This window comes from Protomyctophum parallelum, assembly GCF_964188405.1.
Source record: "Protomyctophum parallelum genome assembly, chromosome: 3".
Lineage (NCBI taxonomy): Eukaryota > Metazoa > Chordata > Actinopteri > Myctophiformes > Myctophidae > Protomyctophum > Protomyctophum parallelum.
This window is the reverse complement of record NC_139698.1, coordinates 44,276,413-44,300,731: the sequence shown is the minus strand read 5'-3', so window position 1 is coordinate 44,300,731 and position 24,319 is coordinate 44,276,413. Positions and strand designations below refer to the sequence as shown.

The 24,319-nt window shown below is 40.5% G+C and overlaps 1 protein-coding gene across 2 annotated transcripts; it reads left to right on the top strand.

Moving 5' to 3' along the window:
* The first annotated feature begins 2,142 nt into the window (after window positions 1-2,142).
* Window positions 2,143-22,875, top strand: paqr6 (progestin and adipoQ receptor family member VI). Of its 2 annotated transcripts, none has more exons than XM_083760878.1 (8): window positions 2,143-2,460; window positions 10,864-11,150; window positions 12,475-12,602; window positions 13,691-13,896; window positions 18,629-18,755; window positions 19,620-19,716; window positions 20,605-20,743; window positions 21,959-22,875. In XM_083760878.1, coding segments are annotated over exons 1-8 (1,251 nt in total). In that variant the 5' UTR covers window positions 2,143-2,459; the 3' UTR covers window positions 22,225-22,875. The 2 variants fall into 2 exon arrangements, with proteins under 2 accessions (XP_083617004.1, XP_083617003.1); XM_083760877.1 differs by lacking the exon at window positions 2,143-2,460 and adding an exon at window positions 3,590-3,792.
* The last annotated feature ends 1,444 nt before the right edge of the window (window positions 22,876-24,319 follow it).

Here is a 24,319-nt window from a genome sequence, read left to right as displayed (position 1 = left end):
CATTTTTAACTGTTTCTATATTTCACACTCTTCCTTCCTCCCCCTCTCCATATCTTTCAGATTTCTGGTGTTAAGCTTGGAGGACTTTTCTTTTATGGTGGTTTTGAAGGAGGGTAAATATTATAATTTTTTGAGTGGTGCAACTACTCCTATAGACACTGACAGCTATGTGTGGGGCTGTGTCCGTGGGTCTGTCCCTGTGTCCCTGGCTGTGTCCGAGCACGAGAATAGTGTTATAGCGTTTGTTCACCAATCACCACCAAGTGTCACTGTTGCACAGCCTAACACACAGACACACACAGGCCAGGGAGGAGGGCTTGTACAGTACAGTACATACAGTACAGTACCGTACAGCACAAGTACAGTACAGCACCACTCACTTCAGACGGGTTTGTTTGTTGGTAGGGCATTCCACTCACTTCAGACGGGTTTGTTGTTTGTTGGTAGGGCATTCCACATTTTGGTGGCATAGCAGTAGAACAAATTTGTCCCAGCCGAATCTTGGTTGAGTGAGATCAGTGGAGTGCTTCCTGGTGTCTTTCATGTTTATTGAAGTAGTAGACTGATGGGTCTCCCTGTTCTATTGAGTAGGCCTATCTTGAAGACCAGGCCCATTGCAAGTTGCTTTACTCTGTCCTAACCCTGAGCCATCCCATCCTAGAATCCTCCTCCCAGCCATCCCATCCTAGAATCCTCCTCCCAGCCAACACTCCCCACTGCCAGGTAGTTACCCCCCTTTTGATTTACATCAAAAGGGCATGTGAACTCAAACCCACAATTCAACATTTTGGTTTTAAGATGTTGATATTCATTTTGTATTCATCCTTAGGACCCCAAATCACACCTTGGAAAGCATGAGTGTCTATTTCAAAAAAGTGTTTTTTGACTGGGGGGGGGGGGGTCATATTTTGACAGGAGGAATTGCCTGTCATAATTAGACCCCCCGTATTAGGATGTTGATATTCAGTCATCAGCCAACACTCCCCACTGACAGGTAGTACCCCCCCCCCCCCACTGACAGGTAATACCCCCCCAGAGAGGACGTATAGGGCCTTAGTCCTACTCCTCCTCCCAGCCAACACTCCCCACTGCCAGGTAGTTACTACCCCCCCCCCTTTTTATTTACATCAAAAGGGCATGTGAACTCAAACCCACAATTCAACATTTTGGTTTTAAGATGTTGATATTAATTTTGTATTCATCCTTAGGACCCCAAATCACACCTTGGAAAGCATGAGTGTATTTCAAACAAAGTGTTTTTTGACTGGGGGGGTCATATATTTGACCCCCCTGTATTAGGATGTATCCGCCAACACTCCCCACTGACAGGTAGTTACCCCCCCCCCATAGAGGACGTATAGGGCCTTAGTCCTACTCCACCTCCCAGCCAACACTCCCCACTGACAAACTAAGTATAACTCAGACTTGAGCACACCTAGAAACAGTCAGCTAGTGTTTAGCAAAATCATGTGAAAAAGGAAGCATTGTAAATGGAAGGAAAGTGGTGACACACTTGACACTTTAATTGAGCATGCAAATTCAGTAATTAACGCTTAATGATTAATTATGATTGATTAACTTGTAAATTAATTTATCATGCAGTACTTTATGAATTCCTGGTCCTACACTTTTAACTAACGGTGACTTAACCAGGTGTAATATATAATTAGTTACGGTTCTTCCAAAATTCCACTTCAATGTCCAGGATGAATGTGGGTAGGAGTAGTTGGTTATTTATTACAATTAAACTAATTAATCATTTATGGTTTAATTATGTAATTAATCATTAATTGTTTGTGTAGGAATGTGCATGCTCAACTGTGAGTCTGTGAGCATGCTTTTTCTGTGGCATAAATTACATAATCTGGCCAGGTTCTTTTGTCACAAATTCTCTGCCTGCACTGTATAGTAGACAGATTGCAGCAAGGCAGTGGTGTCTTAACTTTTTGTATTACAAATATCAGACAACTTGTTGATAAATCATGGTTTGTGGTGCAACCATGCTGTATTTTATTTACACACACACACACACACACACACACACACACACACACACACACACACACACACACACACATTATGCCCAATAATTGGTCAACTTCTTCATTAACTCCCTGAACTTGGTTCTAATTTTCCAGTGTGCCATCATCTCCCAGCTCTACTGCCCCCTCTTTTGTCCCTCTGCCCTGGGCCTCAGTCAGTGGGTTGGCACTTTGTTTGGCCCACTTTTTCGGGGAGCAAGAGGGACATTGAGTTCTTTTTTTTCTGTTCCCAGTTCTGGATAAGGACTTCAGAGGGGCTGTAATTTGTAACCGAGTGGGAATCGAGCAGAAGATTCACGATTTTCTATTTATTTAAAATTACATTTCTATCCGTTTAAAGATGCTCCTCTGATGAAATGTTGTTGGAATATGAAGCGCACCTTACCTATACTTCGCCTACATGCATAAAACATTTTGAGTGAGTATCTAGTTATCTACTAGTACATTATTTACTTATTGACCGTGGTTTATCATTGTAGACTGTAGTACATTACATCGATAGTGTGAGGATGAACGCATAGCTCCATGGTGTGATTGCAACGGTCTTCCTCCTTGTCTCGGATGTCTCCTGATCGTGAAAAAAACAATGTTTCTTTCTTGTCTGCATCCAATAAAACAAGCCGCTGTGCTGCAGGGCTGGGATTTGGTCTGGTTCGTCGTTCTCGGGAGGTGTGACTGCAGCGGCCAGCGGGAACTGCAATAATGGGAAATGGGAATCCAAATGAGTCGAGTTTAAAGTTATGTTAAAATGTGGCCAGTGGCGCAACGTCAGAAATCTGATTCCCTTCATGTAATAGTCAGAATCAGATACAAACCGACACAAAGCTAGCTATATTGATTGATATTGGAATCAATAACCAATTCGATTGAAGTCGGCATTCTGGATTTCGCCCTAGAGACTTGAGAGTTGCCCGCGTTTCAACTCGCAAGTTCCATAGTTCTCAGAAATGTCTCCATGATGACATCATCTTACTCGAAGATTTTCTTTGTTGCTCTTTGTGGTTATACAACTTGTGTATAGTGTAGGCCTACTTGTGTAGAAGTGTAGCCTGCCTATGCGCGATGTTCGACGCACGTCAGATGATTATAGGCTATCATAACAATAATTATTTCATCATGTCAGAGACAGATAGTATATAATTGTAGATTGATTGATTGACTACAGTTTGTAGAATTACAGTACATTTCAAGCACAAACTCAATACAAAGAACAAAGACTGTAGGATGTTCAAAGTTTTAAATGAAAATGGAAACGGTAGCACGTGCATTGACTAAACCACTATAGTTACGTAATAAATAAAATAAAGCTGTCTGCTAAGTAGGCTACAAATAAACAATTCCAGTCTGACATTAATATTGAGCTAAAGTGAACGATGCGTTGAGGATGTGGTCGGGTGGGAACACTGGGACAGTAGTACGCGGGGATGAAAGTACTGCGACACACATGGCTGTTGTTATTGTTGCTGGAACAGTCCACGTGAGTTCCGAGCAGCGCTTCCTACTGGCTCCTCCGGGACTTCAGAAGGGCGCAGCCTACAGCTAGTCACACACTGTCTGAGAGTGCGTTGACTTGAATTCACTCACAACAATAGCTGTCCAGTGTCCATCCCACAAACGACTTCTCCCTCCTTGGCCGCGCTCAGCTTTCCCCGTTATTTGTAATTATTTACTTAAAAACATCCGTTATAGTGGATTTTTTGTAGGCACTGGGTGGCGGCATTACTACCCCTCCGCATGCCCGACACGCACGGTAAGTTGACAAAAGATTCGTATCGCTTTTTTTGTTTCATATTTGTTCACACAGGAGTATGTTTGCCATCAGTATATTGTATTTTTTATGTGCTACAAAGCTACATGGTCAGTTGTGACCGTACTTACGGTTGCATCGAATACGTTTCTGTGCTTGTGACTGCATATGCAGCGATGGAACATCCCGGACGGTGGGTAGTTATAGTTGTTGATGTGTAGGTTGCGATTCCTGGAAAGTCATGTACTTGTACTGAACAGTGAAAAACGGTTGAGTTCCTCAAGTGGCGCGTATTCTTTGTAGGTTGAGATTCCTCCTGGAAAGTCATGTACTGAACAGTGAAAAACTGTTAGAGTTCCTCAAGTGGCGCGTATTCCATTTTTAAATGGTTGTTATGGCAAAAGCATCTTTTATTTTTCCATTTCGGTGATGTATTGAGTTTTCCATAGCCTAGGCCTACTTGATGGAATGCAGAAGACACGGAGGAAAGGATATGGAAATGCCTATTGCCTGCAGCTTTTCATCTTGGGCTTCGATCTTATGCCAGAATGAATGAGCGTTGGTAGGAAATGGAATACACTTTTCCAAAAGGTTTGGAAGTGGAACGTGAATATTTAAAACCTCCCTTCCAATAGGCTATCTTAGCAGTCGAACAATAAGCAGCATAAACTACTCCAGTAGCTCAGCCTACAGTGACCATTGGCTTGCATGGATGGCACAGCACACCATTTAGCTACAATCTTTTCAGTAGGGCTGAGCCAGCTGGGCAATATTTCAATATCATGATATGAGAATAGATATTGTCTGTGATTTTTGTGAAGTGTCTTTTCCTGGTTTTAAAGACTGCATTACATTGAGGTAGTGTAATTTTCAGAACTTATATTATTGTATTATTATAATATTGTTATAATATCAATATTGAGGTATTTGGTAAAAATATTGATTTTGTCCATATCGCACAGCCCTCTACTTGTCATTAAAATAGTTTTAAACATGTAATAGTGTATTTAAACTTGATTCTACCTGTCGATGCAGATGGCTGCCCACATAGAGCCTCGTTCTGCTTCAGGATTTTTGTGTTAGGTGGGAGGTTTTCCTTTCCACTGTCGCCAAGTGCTTGCTCATGTCGGAAACGTTGGACTGCTCCACATGTATAGTGACGTTGAGACAACTTGCATGCAGTGTGCACTATAATAAAATGTCATTATTTGAAATGGAGTATAGAGTTAACATTTGAGCAGATTCTGTATATTTTATTTCAACACTATACGTCATTATTACTGCAGGAGAAGAAGCGCAAAGAATGTCTTTCCCACAGGAACCTCAGGAGGGATAGATTGCAAGTAGGCTAAACTATGGACACAATCCAGTACAGGTGTGGACGAACGTGACACGTGAGTAGTGTACAGTTGAGGCATAAATTAACATGAATCACTACTGTGAAGCCTGTTTGTTGGGTCTTCTGCAAGTACAATTAAATTTGGTTTTCATTGCCAAAAGTTACATGAAGGCAGGACTGAGCCGAGACAAATCCCAAATTATGATTTGGACTTGTTCTAAAGACACAGATTCAAATTCAACACCAAGTCTTTCATGAAAAGCGCCATTTGTTTATCTCCTCTGCATTTAGCTTGTGATATCAACATTAAATAAAATAAGTAAAAGCATCCATTTGGTTAGAGTTGCAAGTAATCTGTAATGTCAGATGCACAATGCAGAAATAGAGAAAAGTTAAGGAAGGATAACTGAAAAACATAACAAAAGTTAGACAACGGAAAAGATGTGATGTGTGTTTCATGACCAGTTTACAGGGGCAGTGAGGTGCTAATGTACAGTACAGACTGGTGCAGAAAGGGCATATTGTACACATGCATGTCACAACATGACAATGGAATGTTCTGTGACTTGGGCCCTCTGTTCTGCATGTGCCTGGGATGTTTGCATAATAGGTGTGTGTGCGCGCGCGTGTGTGTGTGTGTGTGTTCATGTGTGAGTGCGTGTTCATGTGTGAGTGCGTGTGTGTGTGTGTGTGTGTGTGTGTGTGTGCGCACGCATGTGTGTAGACATGCTCGGCATAGGCTTCTTATTGTCAGCCCCAAGGCAATAAAGATGTCCATTGAGAAAGGTCATGTGACAGCATCACGAGTGAGGGAAGGAATTTCAGAATTTAGGAGTAGGATGAGTTCAAAAGGCGAGAACATTTTCTCCAAAATAGTTTGGATACAATGGACTAATCCAGAGGTAGGTAGACTGCTAGATCCTGGGTCTTAAACAGGGGGTCTGGGACCCTAGGGGGTCCCCAAAGTTATTACAGGGGGACAGCCAAATCTTTGTATGATAGAAACATTGTTTTAACATTAACCACTTGAAACCTAGCATCCCTGTTCTGGGGGGAACATTCACAGAAAATAGCAGATCTGCAAGCTCAGCTCACAACGTCACAAGGCATCACAGCATGACAGGCTGCAGCGTGTCAGCCTGCAATGAAGCTTAGGTGCCCGAAAAAGCTGGAAAAAGAGCCAATGGTCAAGTTTACAAAGTTGAGTGTTTACGTGGTTAGATGTCTGAAAATACTTCAACATGATTCCAACATATTAATAGTAGTGTGTAAACAAACAAACATAAATTTATACTGATGATAACATTGATAGTGCTAACTATCGTAAACAAACGCAACATCTATGAATGAAGCCATCTATGTAATAAATTGCAACACAATTTTATACAATATATACATTGGGGATCCTTGCTTAATTTCTCTCTCAGTGAGGGGGTCCTTGGCCTGAAAAACACTGACGACCCCTGTACTTCACTATATGTAAATTAACTGGGTACTGTGTTGAGGGACAGAGAAGAAGGCAAACTGTGATGGTCTGATGATTCAATATCACACGTTGACGGGAGATATCCACCATGTCCTTAACAGCTATGTGGGTATTGAATTTCTCTATAGCTGTTCATTAGTTGAGAATGAGATGCCTTCTTTTTTTAGGCCATTACCTTCTTTGTACATGCTTGCTCATTGTACTAAATAATACTGTCACTCTTAATCTTCTTTAAACTTTATTCGGCATGTCATCGTAGGCAACAAAAAAACGTTACAAATCCTTCAAAAATAACCGAACCAGTTCCACCCTGGTGGAAAAGGAGCCATATTTCGGCGACCCTGGTTGTTACGTTAGGCAAGTATTGAATAGATAATATACTGTAAACCTTTATAGATACTTGGAGGGATATTCAGGTGTCATAGCAGCAACAGGAATATATGAGAGAAGATGGGTGGCTTGGGGGGGAGTAAAATAAAAAGCCTGGGTACCGGGGCTAGGTGAAGAGTGGGCGGGTCAGCAAACACCTACAGGTTTGCACTTCTCAATAAACAAGTCACAAGATCCAACCATCTCAACCAGCACAGCATTTCCCCAGAAACACCTCCTCTTGTTCTCTCCAGCTCTCAGCAGGCCTTTCCCAGAAGTACAGAACATAAGGTCAATTTTCCTTTTTGCGCAATACCCAGATATATGCAGGAGTCTACAGTAAACTACAGTTAGGAGGATAGGATACACACCTTTGAGTTTTCACGAAGCACTCATTTGTCGTTGTCACTCTCTCCCAGTTCAGTTTTCAGGGTCGTGATAGTCTCAATTGAAAGCCTCGGAGGCTTATGACAGTGATCATTAATCACTGTCATAACTTCGGAGAGTGTGCACCCAGCAGCATGACTCATAATAGGGACGTGTTGTTTTGGGAGTAAGATGGGAGTAAATCTTTCCTGCTGTCAGCTGATTTCATGTTTACAGCAGGAAAAAGCTGGCTGGCGGAAATCTCAGTTATGTGCGAGATTAGTTCATTTGTGATAGGGTAGGGGAAATGCAGAGTATGTTTTTGCCTTCTTGATGTTGTCTGTACCTATTGCTCTAATACATGGCTGACCACCAGCCATGTCCTTTGGCTCCTCAAAGGCTAATGGAGGAAGGAAACGCATGTTCGTAAACTTGTACTGTTGTGGTGTGGTTTTAAAAGGAATATCCTGAAAGTTTCTCCCAGAGCTTGACTGACTTGGTTCTGACTTCTTGTTATTGATCTATCTGGCTGTCTACTACAGGTATATGACTTTCAAGAACTATGTGAAGCTGACTATGCAATCAATCAATTACTATTAATAAAGGTAAACATCCACACCATTTGTTTACATTACTGATTCAGTACTATGCAACAAGTGACACTGAAAACAACAGATTTAATCTGAATGCAAGGTGCTGGTGGGCGTAGATCGTCTTTTTTTGACATGCGATACAGTCATGCGATGACGTATTATTCAGGATTTATTTTCCCATGAATTGGCAAGGAAGTCTGTCTAGAAAGCGTCCCTCGGGGAAATTAGTCTTTGTTGATTGTGTTTCTTTCAGCTGCTCAAGTTCACAAACATTGATCTTAAGGAAAACCTGTTCTGATAAAGGTGTTGACTTCCTCAAAGCACACCACACACAGTATGAAAGCCCCACACATGCCTTAAGGCTTGAGTAACTATTAAAATTGTTGTCACTTCAGACGGCCAAACATATTATGAATCCATTTCTCTTTCACATGTTACTCTCCAGTAAACCCAGGGAACTCATAGTGGAAACAAGCTTCTTTCCTGTGTGTACTATGGCCTGTGTGCCGTGCACGTCATTTGTCCAACATGAAATGAATGCAGCACTTGTCCCCCACAGGATTTGCATGCAACTACACACTAATTCTGTATGTGGCGTACATGACATGTACTGTTAACTGTTGTCCGTCCCTACTGTTTCTATGATTGTGTGTGTGTGTGTGTGTGTGTGTGTGTGTGTGTGTGTGTGTGTGTGTGTGTGTGTGTGTGTGTGTGTGTGTGTGTGTGTGTGTGTGTGTGTGTGTGTGTGTGGTGCCTCATTTTCATCCAGTGCAGTGTGTAACAGTCGTCTCTTGGCCCTCGTCTCTCGAGGCTTGGCTGCCACAAAGCTCACTTTGTCACAGTTAACTGGCTTGGGCCCACAGCTGGGCCACTGACTATAAGCGACAGTCCCCACACGTTGCTCTTGGGCCAGAGAAACATCATGAAGGTGTGCTGCATATTGTATGACACATATTGTACGACAAAAATATAAGCATAGTTTCCTGTGCATTGTTTGTGGATGCTAGTGATGCATTGATAATTATGTCAGAAGCGCAGACACAGCATAGTGTCCTAGTATGTGATCACCTCTCATCCTGTTTGCCAAATATACGTAGTGTGTGTGTGTGTGTGTGTGTGTGTGTGTGTGTGTGTGTGTGTGTGTGTGTGTGTGTGTGTGTGTGTGTGTGTGTGTGTGTGTGTGTGTGTGTGTGTGTGTGTGTGTGTGTGTGCGTGTGTGCGTGTGTGCGTGCGTGTGTGCGTGCATGCGTGTGTGCGTGCGCGTGTGCGTGTGTGTGTGTGCGTGTGTAGGGTAATCTATTTCAGTTTGTCTGCCAGGCAACTGTTTCCTTTTCCTCACAGCTTTTCAGCCTTCAAAGTGTGTTCCTGTTGTTCTGTCCCAAATAAACAAAGAGCTACTTGTACACTGTTATAATCTGTGTCCTTCATACCTACTGGTATTTACTGAAACTCAACTTAGTTTATTTTTGTTTATTGATATTTATTTACGACATAGTATTCTTAAAACAATTATTCGCATATATTTTTCAGCAAAAACACTAAAACAAAATCTTCAAAGAAACAACAGGATATGGCCATGAATAACTAAAACCATTCTTAGCGGAAATAACAAATTAAACCAATCAAATCATGTTAAGGGAAAGCATGTTCAAAATATTGGAGGATAAAAGGGCCTTTCTGTGTGGAGTTGTGTCTCCCCGTGTTCTCCCCGTGTCCCCTAGGGTAGGTACCCTCACAAAAAACATGCAGTAATCCTGGTCACTAAACTGCCTCCCCTGGCCAGCCGGGGCGCCTGATGGAGGGGAAAGGAACTGGTTGGAATAACGTGTTCCTTCCACGCGCTACGTCCAACCAGGGAAACTCCCCCCTGTCAGGTGTAAAGGAGCAACTTGGACAATCAGGCATGAAGGAAGCATGAGTTCAAGTCCGTTGCTCTCCCCTTGTCCCCCATATATGGGGACTAGGTTGGTGGAGGGTGTGTAGAGCCTAGGATCACATTAGAAGATTGACACAGGGGTGAAAAATGGGTTACAAAATCATGGGATAAAAAATATAATAAAAAAAAAAGAGAGGGATTGTTGTTCTGTGCGATATTGGCACTCAGGATCATGATGTTATCACCATGCAAGCTTTGTTAGCAGCCTACTACAATGTGACAATGGCAGTCATTCTCTGAGTCAAAGTCTGTCTCGGTAACCTTGAGATGTTTTATAATGGGAGAGTCTTGTTAGTCTTGACTCCAGCAAACAAACACATCATAAGCAAGTTTGCTATCATACTAAACTTGAACCTTGGGGAGAACCTCGGGTAGATAACCCCAATGAGGACTACTTGGAATGTGTGTGGAAACTGAGTCATGGCCTTGGAATTTGAATTTGAATATATGACTCCAACGATGGATACAACGTCAAGACTATCAATCGTCAGTCTATCATTCTGACTTAGTCCATTTGTATAGCTTTTAGCTTTTAGCATAGTATACATTATCTGTGAATTGTGGCCAGATGTGCAAAATTGACAGAAATAACATGCTTTTCTGTGATTGTCTATTCTGACACTGTATTCTTAAAATGGAAAAGACGGGGTCTAACTGTGGATTTCATGTGGATCTCAAAGGTCATGTTAATCAGTTAATGTCATCATCTCGAGTTCTCGACACTGACGTCATATCACTGTGGCGTTAGTTGCCTCCCTCAAAAAAGTTATATAATATAATATTGAAAAAACAATAAAACGTGAAAAGTATGCACGTGAACAAGAAATGCGGTGCTGTGGTTTGCAGGATTAGCCACGGACAGGCACACACAGATCAATATGAAACAAAGGACAGAAATGTCTTGAAAGAAATAAGTGCCTCATGTCTTAATGCTTCTCAAGGACATATTGTTTTATTAAACATTCCTTGAATGTTTTCTCTGCAGTGTTTCCAGTGTGGCGGGGCGGAGGGACCAGTGGTCCTGGAGCTGGTAGGTGGACCCAGGGCTGGGGCTGGGGCCGCTGCATGCGATGGGAAACAGGAGGGCCAAATGAAGGAGCCCATGACCCTGTGTGGTGTGTCCTGTGCCGGGGAGGATGGACCAGGCTCAGGGAGGCTTGTCAGAGACGGACAGGTGCCATTAAACTGCCCACAGAGATGCTCAACATCAAACTGCCCCACCTCTTTGACACCCACCAAGTTCCGCTCTTTGACACCCACCAAGTCCCCAAGGTAAGTGCAGGGAAGTGAGAAACTCACAAATGCTTAAACCTACTTTTCAAGTGATGTCACGGCCGCAGACAATGTCGGAATAAAATCATCACAGTTCTGCTATAGTTGTGACACACTCCTGTCATTCTCTATCGTCTTTAGTCTTGGCACATGCTTGTGAAGTACATTGTCAACAACTAATTAGTCTCGCATAGCCTTTCGATAGCTAGGCGGAGATCTCTGAAAGTCTGGCTGTGTGAAACTAACAACCAATCGCGCACTCTTATCTTTTTCTTGTTTTCAGTTTGTATGTTGTTTATTTTATTTAACATATTTTCAAAAGGCACAGCTTCCTCATTTAAACACATTTCTACAATTGTTTTTAATCTAATTTAAAGAACATTTATTTTATTGATGCCATAAGAAGTTACAGATATTATTTTATGTTCTGTACACCCATACAGAGATATCAAATTCATAAAGTAAGCAATTGGAATCTATACCAGAGATTATCTGTAGATATGGCCTTCCCTGATCATTCGTTTTATTCAATGTTGTGATTTGTTTGGTGAAAATGTAGTGTCTTGCACCCGCAGACCAACGTAAACATGTGAATAGCATTTGTTTTTCTTCAACATTCTGTATCCTTTTGCCGTGTACCCCATTGCTCTTTTCTCATAATACTGTACATGTGACTGTGATTCACAGAAAGCTACAGTAACTTTGTGTTCTTGTGGCATTGCCATCATATACCATCATATACTAGTACTACCAACAACGAGTTCTGATTGATGTGGTACTTGTAAGGTCTATCACAGTATAACCAGGGCCGGATTTACCCTCCCAAGGGCCCCCGGGCTAGACAACATCTCAGGGCCCCCCTGGGCTGCGAGGTGCGTTTTGGTCGCGTGGCAAAGTTGTGCGTCCGGATTCTTTTTGGGATATTTTGTTATTAATTTTGCAGATAATACTAAATATACAATAACTAAACATAAATCTCACTTGAATTGGATTGCAATACTTTACAATTTAAAATCATACTATGATCATACTATCATACTATCATACATACTATTCATACTATTTAAATCATACTATATTTATACTATTTATTAATACCTGGACAGGGAATTACGCTCTCCTTTGGGTTCTTTATAGTAAAATGTACTTTTGTTTGTCTCCTCTCCTCGGACATTTATAAAATGCCAATGGTAATAATAACAAAGCTGCAGTAAGAGCCAGTGGGAGATCATTACTGACTGGACACAAGCCATACAAAATGTAACTTAATCTGTAAAAATGTGTAGTATTTAATGTATTTTATTTTATGTGACTGGATCCTCAGGTGTTTCGAGAGGATGGCATCATCTCTGGCTATCGTCACCCTCGGAGCTCAGCTCTGGACTGCATCCTCAGCAGCTTCCATATGACCAATGAAACGGTCAACATCTGGACCCACTTCCTGCCAACATGGTGTGTAGTGCACAGGGATTGGAGATGTGTTGGACTGCTTTACACATAGCTAGATCATATTGCATGCATGATCTTCACGAGAAGGAGCAGTAGTCCGCACACTGTTTGTAGCTCCCACAGGAATTGTATTAGAATAGAAGGATGACAACATTTCGACCCCTTGTGCCTTGTGGGTCTTCGTCAGGTATGAGTACAACAACACAGTAGGCGTGTTATATACAGATAGGGGCAATGCACAAGCCACTGTTTGCAATGACGATAATTATACTCACACACCCACCATGTCTAGGAAGTCAGGCTGAATAGTGTCAAGCCAAGAACACATAGAGTAAAACTACTAGAGGCACTAAGGCCAACTGTTAGTTATAATGTATAAAAGTCAAGGGTAGGGTGGTACAGCTACAGAAAAAACTGATACATTTACTGCAACCAAACACAATTTAACACTGCAAAGTGACTAGAATAAGGAATCTTCACCTGCATGCATAATTACTAGAAACTAATATTTGAAAATGGGAGTCGCAGTGTACTCATGTACTAAGTATACAATGAAAGTATGAAATGAAATATCATCTGTGTGAGATGTTAAATATTTGATTTGTGAGCGAGCATAGACCAGAATATAACTTCTATATCTCTGCTGTCGGGCAGAAAGCAGCTAACTCTAAAATGTTCTCAAATAAGTTCGACCTTATATTTTTTTAAACAAAGCAATTGTACCTCAACAAAGTTTGTTGTTTATATATTGTCAGATACTTGCATGAGAGGGAGTGGAGTTAACTGCTTTAGCAGACAGTTTGAGGATCCAATGGACTTTTTAATACTTTTCATTGGTTCAAGATTTTTTTTAACCAACACAGACTGTTCAATAGCATTGATTTATGAAAAAAGAAAAAAGGAGCTAACTGATTTCTGCCGGACAGCGACGATATATATAGTTTATTGTCCTCCCTATGTGAATACACTTGAAAACTAGGAGAGAGGCTCGTTATTCTCACCTTGTATCAAAACCTAGTGGAATTTATCAACACAAACCTCTCCACAAGGTTTCATGACAGAACTACTTTGTTTTTTTCCATGTCCCCCAGGTACTTCCTATGGCGGTTTAGCATTCTTTGCTCCATGCTGAACTTCCTGACGGATGGCTTCGTTTGGCCGCTACTGGTGTACATGCTGCTGATATGTGTGTACCCCTTCACATCGTGCTGCGCTCATACCTTCAGCACCATGTCTGCAGAGGCACGTCACATCTGCTACTTCTTTGACTACGGGGCCCTCAGCCTCTACAGCTTGGGTGAGAAATCAGAAATAATCATTTGTTATTTTCAGACGAGAACCTAAACATGTTTGTTGAGTGGGAGGCAACTTGTTTGACTCCCCAGAGCAATTGGAAAAGTGAATGAGTAACACGTTTTACTTCTTCATCAGTTATCCAATGAGTTGTCCGTGTAAGTGTACTTAATCCACAACTCTGAAATGGCTCACTGAACAACTATAAAAGATTGTACTGGGCAGCTCAGGCATGAATATTAGTTGAATGTAGGGCACTGCTAAAAACAATGCACTTAGATATGTTGCCCTTGATAAATGAAGTGGAATTAAAATGGCAGTAGCAAGGGAGGACTGACAGCACACACAAAAGGAGTTAGGATTGGATTCTGGATGTTAAATGTTTACATTACAGGGTTATACAGAAGTTCCTCAGTTCAACATGGTCTGCTGCATGTAACCCTGACCACCGCAGAGAAGACAAACAAAGGACAGTTTGTTACCACACAAACCCTTGTGTCCCTATTCTCATTTGGTAAAAGAATAGCTGATCTACAAGCCCACAATTCATTGCGACACAAGATTTGATGTAGAATTGTAGATGGAAAAAAGTAGCGGACCAAGTATTGAGCCATACCCCGGTCAACTAAGTATTTAGAGTTTAGTGGTTAAGGCACATGCACAGCTCAACACTACTAAGTATTTAGAGTTTAGTGGTTAAGGCACATGCACAGCTCAACACTAGCAAGTTGCAAACCACAGATGGTTCAAGACTTGGTCAAGGCTTTCCTGCTGATTCATGTGTCTTAACACAGCCTTCATAAGCCGTCAACACGAGTTGCAAGCAGTCTAAAGCAGTGGGTTCTCAAACCTTTGTCATTGTCAAGGACCCCCAAATTGTATTTTGCCATGGACCCCTTTCTGAAAAGCTTTTGTGCCAGGGACCCATCACCATCACATTGGGATGCGTTGTGGGCTTGTAGATTGGCTATTTTCGAATCCGTATCATGTATAAAAGGTTAAAGTGGTTAAACTGATTTTTGAAGCTATATTAAGTTATTTTGCTGGAAACAACTGCCCTCCAAGGTCCCCTGGGGGCAATAACTGCTCAAAGTCAGATGTCACTGGAATTAATCCAGATAATAGTTTAATTTATTCAGCAACAACGAAGTGATTTAGTTAGTTAGAAAACAGCATATTGTATAGTATTGTCTCATGTGTCCTTATACGGATGTAAGTGCTAATGTTCAGTTGAGAGCAAAGCCTAGTGGATCACTGTATTTAGGCCACTATTCATGGCTCACTGGGTTGAGTCGAGGTTACAGCCATTGACCATAACATTTCCAGATGAAAAAGAATTTAATAATCAGAGCACAAAGAACCCTGTTATTCTACACTTAATAAGGTTTACAAGAGTGGGTCGGAATTACATTTGATTCAAGGCCATGTCTTGAACCACATGATTTTAGTGAACCTTACGTGCTCTCGCCAAGTAACAATAACAAATATGATGAGCTGAAGTTTAAATGCATCATCTACAGCAAATGATCTATGACAAATATGATATGCCTCTCAGTTGATGTAGTAGACTATGCACTAGGCTTACAGCAGTACATTTAGAATTTATTCAAATTATTTTACATAATAAAACGCAACACGCCGCATTTTCTGATTCTGCATTGGTGCAGACTCTCCAGGGTGCGAGGAAAATGGCTGGGAAAGATGAGTCAGTCCTTTGACATGATCACTCAGTTTAGTGCTTTCCATCCTGCAACTTCTGTCAGAGAGTCTGTCTAATAGTAGTAATAGTAATAGTCAGCAGAAACATCTTATCTCCACATTTTAACAGTTTTGAGTGTTTTCGTAAATTAATACCCTACTTGATATCTACAGCATCATAACAAAATTATCAAAAGTAACAGATCCACACGCTCGAAACGTGGCACGAAGCGGCACATTTTGAACTTTTGCAATTTTTTCTTTTAATCCTGAAAAGTACGTTTTCGACATATGTCCAATATACCAATAAATATTATAAGGTCTCCATCCGAGACAAAGTATACATCAACTATGATGATATGATATGATATAGTATTTTATTGTCAGTTTGCACAGAAATTTGTCTTGCGACCCAGTGGCCTTGTATGCAACACATTATACACACATTTGACATAAGACAAAACAGAAAGGAAAATACAATAACATACTGTACATAGAAGCATAAGGGCAAAGAACAATGTCCACAGCTCAGTCTAGTCCTGGCCAAAATCCTGATTAAGCCTAAAAGTCGACTGATGGACTATCTCCTCGTATTGGGTGGTGTTAAGAGAGAAAATGCTTTTCAGCTGTCCTTAACCGCTTTCTACAAGACAATGCCCTGTGGTGTGTTCCTTGGTTCCTCAGCAAGACTTTTAGGTTGTGTTCGTCAAAAGATTGAGCCAATTGATCACACCTGTCGGAATCTTTAGTCATCAAAAACTCTTTTGTGAGCCATTTGTGCTCTTCATCTTGCTGTTTAGGCAAATGGCAATGGCCAGAGGGGGGCAGTGTTGCAGCACAATGTTGCATCCTCCATGCACTGTAACCCACAAAAATACAGTAGGGGTGTGGTTTTATCCCAACTGACCTACTGTATGCTACACTGTCACAAAGAATTGAGTTGTTGGGTTAAGTCCTGCCATTTCCTCTAAGATTGGTGGATTGACTATGGGGAATGTTACTTTTCATCCTGTCATTTAAAGTTATCAACTATGTCGACAGATGACCCCCATCAAGGGGTCATCTGTCGACATAGTTGATGTTAAATTCCTGGGCATACACATCACAGACACATTCACATGGTCACTCAACACCGAGTACATCCTCAAGAAGGCGCAGCAGCGACTGTACTTTCTGAGGCGTCTTAAAAAAATTGGCTTAAGTACAAAGGGACTAGTTAACTTTTATCGTTGTATAATTGAAAGTGTCTTAACTGGCTGTATCACAGTGTGGTACGGTAACACGACCGCTCAGGACTGCAACAGGTTGCAGAGGACCGTTAAAACGGCAGCTAAAATCATCGGCACAGCACTACCCAGCCTTCACAACATCTACACCACTCGCTGTATGAAAAAAGCCCACAACATCATTAAAGACACCAGCCATCCCGCAAATACCCTGTTCCAACCACTCCCTTCCAAAAAACGCTACCAGAGCATCAAATCTCGTACCACCCGTCTCAGTAACAGTTTCTTCCCCCAGGCAGTCAGCTGACCTTGAACTGTATTGCACTGTATTGTCACTTCACTTTGCACTTTTTGTGTTTGTGTTCTTTCTTTGCACTATAGATGTGTATATAAGACTGAGAGTGCTCTGAGCAAAATTACTTTCATTATATTTATACTCTGTAACTATACATATGACAAATATCACGTTGATGCATTCCTCCAATGAACAGCATCGGCATGTGTTATCAACGTGTATATAACTATGTCCTCAAAGCCCCGTCAGAGGATGAAGCCTGTGGTCATAGAACTAGAATAACCATAACTTCCCACAGGGCATGTACAGTATAGTTTCAATTTAATAAAATAACTGTAGAGTTCTACCCTGCACAAACAATGATTTGCTTAATAGTTCTTCACTATCAGCCCTCAGATCAATGTTTGCTTTGCCTCACATCTTCTTGAATAATGTGTCTCTTTCATTAGTGCAACTCTTACGGTTTTTGTTTTTTTAACAAATAATTAATTAAAGGTACCCCTGTGTGGTATAGACTCAGAAATGATTGCGCAAGATGGTTGTAAATATAAGTAATTATGTCAAATGCCAGAAAGTTTAATCAAATGTGCAGTTACATACTATATATGCCTGTTTGTGGGTGTCATGCTGTAGTTGCCTAATGTCACTTACTGTACAATACAAGACTAAAATGATGGTGATGGCACAGACTCCTTTGCTTCTTTATGGTAGACTATTTATATAATTAATAATTATATGATTTGCCCACTAATTTGACAAATCATTCCAGTGGCAGAGACTTGGAATGTATCACATTGTTTGTATTTGGCTTTATTTCATGGTTGTGTGTATATTATAGGGGTTTGCAACCAGGCTTCAGTTTAGCTTTAAAATGTACTAAACCTAATGAGCTTTTCAAATAATGTGGCTCCTGGCACTGCAATCCTTAATCTGCCACAGAGCTCTTTAGGTACATGATGTGTGCTGTCTCAAATGTCCAAAGGTCCATTTCAGGGCTGCAAATCTGCAGTGTCACTATGCAGTTTTCACTGCATAGTGACAAACTAATTTATCTTGAGCTGCGCCTGCATGGAGAATTTGCTATAGTGTTCAAACATGTTGCAGTTGCTCTTTAGAGAAGTAAGCATCCTTCTTGCTCGTAGTTTAATATAGTATCCTAGTGTAATGTCACCAATACTAGTGTAGTGTATAGTACTGACATCATTGGCTGGTCTTATCTGTTTGTGTCCCTTTTATGTCCAACCTGATGAATGTCTGTAACATTGATTTAATAAAGCAGAGAAAAGTGTGTGCGGAGTATGCATGGAATTCACGTTCAGCACCACACATATTTCTAAGAGGGAGCACGTTGACTTTACTCGTGTCCCTTATGCCCATGTAGATCCCTGATGTCACCAATATGATGTCATAGTACTGTACAATGTGTACAACTGCTACTCTGACTATGGGTACAACTGGTATTGTGGCATACGTTTTGAAAATGTGTTTTGGTGATATCTTTTTGTTTTTATTGTCAGGCTGTGCCATAACCTATGGGTCCTACGTCATGCCAGACTGCTGGGTCAACAGTTGGCTTCATCAGTACTTTGTACCCATTGCCATTGGCAACACGCTCTTCTGCACCAGCTTGTCCTGTTATTCCAGGTAGGAGCCTGTTACCTACCCATCCCGGACCTTGGTATCAAACTGCAAATTGACCTTTTTTATATATTTTTTTTATCCCACGATTTTAAAAACAAATTTTATTATAGGAAAAACCAAAAATTTTAAAATCACACCTGTGTAAAGTGAAGGACGCTCTTATCATCGTACATCATCATGTCGTAACATGCTGAGACTCATATGACGTAAATTCTCCATTCATTGTCAATGGGAATTTCATCAGTGCGTAGGAGGAAAATAGCCCATTTGCTCGGCTACATAATTACGTAAATTCTCCATTCATTATCAATGGCATTTAATGTTTGTGTTAGGACAAAATGGCCGATTTGCTCAGACACATATGACGTAAATTCTCCATTCCTTGTCAATGGCATTTAATGTTTGTATTAGGACACATTTCTATACTATAGCTGAATATAGGAGGGGCTAGCTAGTGCCACTCAAAAACTATGAAAGAAAGGTAAATACGACAGTTTGGGATTAGGTAGGAATACAAAGATCTCCATATATGGTAATGAAATGGACTGAGACTGACAGACAGACAGACAGACAGACAGACAGAAAGACAGATGCAAATAACTGGTTTCATTCACGACTTGCGTTGTCCCAAGCACCGGTCTAAAAGCATACCTTTGGCTTTGTTCATACTGCAGGCAAATCTGCTTTGTTTCTCAAACGCAAATACAGTACTGACTGTCTACACTGTTATTTGAATGTCATCAGATTAGGTTTGTGTATTCAGACGTAGTCGACCTATCTGCATTGGTTGCTGTAATGACAGTGTAACGACAGGCATGAGTAATTATATAATTATACTGACTCTGTACCCCATATCTTCCCCTATAGGTTCCTGGAGTTACAGTTCCCACGCAGAAGTAAAGTTCTTAGGACAGGGGCATTCGTCTTTCCATTTCTCTTTGACAACATTCCTCTATTCTACAGAGTGAGTGCTTTCTGTACATTTTTGGGGAAAGGTTTTCTCACATGTTTCTAAAATATTCAGCATGCCATCTGTGGTGATTCTTACTACAGTACTACAGTACTACAGATTGTTGCCTTGTTTTCAACACATTTTCAGTCCCAGTTTTAATTATGAACGATTATGAAAAAGAATGCAAAATGCTGTAGTTGCATGCATTAAGGCCGATACATGTTCCTTCTGACATCTGAAAAATCTTCCGGTTCGGACAGGCTTTCCGAACAAGTTTGGAGAGTCAGAATATCTGGGAATGCACAAGAACGTTCTAATATACCGCCCATCAGAAGTTCGGAATGACGTCAATTTGTAGTTATATTACCCCCCTTTCCGAAGAAAAGTTTGGATGTCGGAAGGAGCATACAGTATATTTTGCGCTTTATGTATAGGAGCTGAGATCAGATTAATACCTTTTCTCACTAACCTTGAAATTGATGGGAGGGAAAAAACAGAAAAAAAAATAATAATTTGCTATTTGAATAAAAAGTCAATCATTGGTTGCTTTTATGAATTACTTGCATGACTGGAATTATTTTCTCCAGTTGACCTTGCTGTTTTATTTGTCTGCTATTTTTATTCACACATTTTTATGTTGCTAACTTTTTTCTGTATCCATCCAATACTTTCTCCAAATGTATATTTACTTCACCTGTTGGCACACACACACACACACACACACACACACACACACACACACACACACACACACACACACACACACACACACACACACACACACACACACACAGTTAGTGATGCATTTATTTATTTTGTTTTGAGCTGTATTTGTGTCCATTGTCTCATCACCCTTTATTGCAGACTTATTTTGATGTATGCATCTGTTTGCATGTATAGCTGCTGCTGTGGGGAGGTGACAGTTACAGCGAGGCATTGCCCAACCACTGTTACCACCTCCTCTTCGCTTTCCTCACCTGCTTCCTGTTTGCGTCTCACCTCCCGGAGAGGCTGGCCCCAGGGCGCTTTGACTACTTTGGTATGTCCACCATCACCATTTTACGCTGTGGCTCTGTAGGATACTTTGGTATGTCCACCATCACCATTTTACGCTGTGGCTCTGTAGGATGTGTCTTTGGTATGTCCACCATCACCATTTTACGCTGTGGCTCTGTAGGATGTGTCTTTGGTATGTCCACCATCACCATTTTACGCTGTGGCTCTGTAGGATGTGTCTTTGGTATGTCCACCATCACCATTTTACGCTGTGGCTCTGTAGGATGCCAGCAGTCTAGAAATGGGTCTGGGAAACATGTTTTTAGAACAACACAATACTGCCTCATCAGAATAAGTATCGTGACGTGACTTTATGCATTGTCAATTTGTCACATACTTGAACGTGTCCTTATATTATCATCCCTTTTGCCAAATACAGCTCAGGTGGATGAGGTTTTTGACCATTAATGTCAAAATGTGGAGTTTATTTATTTTTCCGTCTGACTTCGTCATTCTAATCAATGGGGGACAAACCACCTAACTCCACAAGTTGGAGTTAGGTGGTTTGTCTGACAGTTTGAGGATCCAATAGTTAGGAGGTTTAGTCAGAAGCACTTTTTTTGTTCATTGGTTAAAATGTGTAAAGGTGTTCAATAGCAAAGGTTAGAAAATACAAATAAAGTAGAAATTTTCTTTCTGCCCGACACTGTTTTATTTGTTTTAAAATATTTAAATGAAATGTATTATCAGTAGCCTATTATGTCTACAAATATACGTTTTGTTGTCAATTGGCAATACTGTAAATGATGTTGCGCAAAAGAATAAGGCAATTCTATGTACAAGCCACATAATTGCACTACATTCCGGCCTGTTTCCAAACACAGGTAACCTTCATTTGGATTATACCAAATAATTAAGATTTAGGGGAAAATAATGATGAATTCCACTACAATGATGGCAATGTTTGTAAGTACAATTATGATAAACTCTGATCATGTGAATCAGGCCCAATCTGTCCTTGCTTAACAACTACTATTGATCGCTCCAGTCAACCTAGTCACTGCTCACCTGTAAAAAACAAAACAGTAGGTGTACACTGGGTCACATTTCTGGATGATGGAAAACGGTGTTCAATTGCTGTAGTTTATCTGACATTATACGGTTTATGTTGTTCAGTGGCTTAGATGTTTTTCACCACTCTTTCAGAAAGCTCAAATGTTATCATTGCACCTAATGATGTGATTCTCTACCTGTACAGGCCACAGCCACCAGCTCTTCCACATCTGTGCCGTGGTGGGCACACACTTTCAGATGGAGGCGGTGATAGCAGACATGTCCTCACGTAGGATGTGGCTTGTGGCCCAAGGAGCCGTTCCATCGTTCCTGGGCACCATTGGGGCGCTGGCCTTGAGTCTCCTCCTCAACCTAGGCATCATTTGTATCTTCAGTGCTCCCCTGCTTTGTAAACCCCATCAAGCTGCCAACCAGCCACAGACGTCACAGGGTGAACGCAAGGAACACTGAGGGTATTATAAAACAGCTGCTGCACCTTCCAGTGCAAAGGGTGTGGCTATGATAATTGCCACATGTTATTTTGTTTGAGATAATTATAAATGTTAGTGCTTCTGTTGTGACATTTTTTATGTTTTGATACTTTGTCTTTGATACTAAAGCATTATTTCTAACTTGTGTTAATACACTTTGTTTTAATATTCACTCGTGTTCATGGTTTATTCGGAAGCTGAAAACCCAGGTGTTGTTAAAGCCTTTTGGTTATTATGTGTGTGGTTTATAGCTCATGTTTAAAGAGGTGCACATGTAAACATATCAGGCTCTGGGTTGAATGAAGCCTTTGTCTTAACACAGCACCCAAGTGCCTTATGGTAGCGCTACACTAAATGTTACAAAGTTTACAATATGTTATTAAATATAACAGTGCTGGTTTGGTCAAATCTCAAACTGGACTAAAAGGAAGGTTTTGAATGACAGGGACTTTTTTTTCCTTCTATTTTTTTATACAATTATTCCATCCATGTTGGCCAAAACTGTATGTCACTGGTGCATCTTGATATTGTTTAATAATACTAATGCAAAAATGTAAAAGAGAAAATATATATTGTCTTTGTTACTGTAATATTTGGTTAGTATGGCTTTTTTAATAAAGTTGTAATCAATGCTGGCCATCTCATTGAAATCTACATAATATGATACAGATTTGATTGCCAGACCCTACTGTACATATCACTATTGATTCCACTCTATAATGGCTTGAATTGATTTGTTGGCCAATGTGGTTCTCTTTGATTGTCTGCCTTATTATGAGCCTTAACCTTTACTTGCAACTGAAAGGTTTGTAGCATGCCTGTGATTAAAACACAGGTGGCAATTTATAGGGTACGTACGTTTCCATGGTAACTATAGTTGCCATGTACCCCCTGATGGCATTTTTTCTCTTTTTCTTATTTTTTTCTCCTGCAAAAATACTGTACTGTTCTCTCATTATTCCATCTCAAATTACAGGTTGGGAAGGCCTCCATTTGAAAGTCTTTCATTTTTGGCTAACGTTGTTGGGCAGAAACCTCGTATCTTCACGCTATTTTGTTTTGTTTTTGTAAAACAATGCTCTACTTCATCATACAAGAGTGAAGAGTACACTACTGTGAGCTTGTAGATTGGATATTTTCACTATAATTTCACAATAAAGTAATGATTTTTGACATACAAGGTTTCCACCCGACAGCAACACTATAATCAGTACTGTATGCGTTTTTGCCCCTGGTGTTTTAGAGCAATGACTTCTCACGTGGTGCCATTCTTCACATGACATTGAGGTTTTCTGTTCTAGTGGCATGTATGATGTAATTAGTTCACTCCAACCATCTTGGGGAATGGAGAGAAATTTGCATTTTAGAACTAATTTGAATAACATCTACTCTTTGGTCTGTCATTTATATATTATATTTATTCAGCCAGGTGGTATACTGTACTGTATGTGAGTTAGAGATTATACTAATGTAGTCTTGGCGTTTGTGGTATTAATATTTTGGTGGACATGGCAGCCTTTTGTCACCAGTACTTTCCTTCCACTGTACTGTGGTTTTCATATTACTAAAGGCGAATGTTTACATTTACTATGGAAATTATAGTAACTAATCAATGTTTATAGTAACAGTATCAGGAAGCTTCAGAATTTGCTCTATACTGACCATTGTATAAAGTCTGCATTTCCAGTTTTGGAGACCTACTCCTGTACAGTATAGAAGAGAGGAAATTATTCATAATATTGTGATCATTATTTAGATTCAAGTTTTTAAAAAGAAAAGGTGGTGGTGGTTAACATAGGCACAGTAGAAGGATAAATGATATTTGGCTAGGTGTACATTTTTTCATATCTGTAAATTTGGACAACTTTAAAATCCCAATACGAACACTAAGTACAGCACATGCTGTACTTATTACTTAATGTATTACAACAGTCCAATAGTTTCTGAAAATCAAATCAAATGCAGAAACATTCTTTGAGTAGGTCTAGAAGAGGGAACAGTATGTGATATTGTGGTAGGAGAGGTACATGGATATTATTGCAGGTGGTTTTAGTGCTTGAGTGGAAGCAGAGCAC

Excerpts from the sequence above, each read along its gene's own strand:
- paqr6 (XM_083760877.1), top strand. Across the intron at positions 12,603-13,690 it reads ACCCACTTCCTGCCAACATG|GTACTTCCTATGGCGGTTTA; the intron begins GTGTGTAGTGCA and ends CATGTCCCCCAG. Across the intron at positions 13,897-18,628 it reads CCTCAGCCTCTACAGCTTGG|GCTGTGCCATAACCTATGGG; the intron begins GTGAGAAATCAG and ends TTTTATTGTCAG.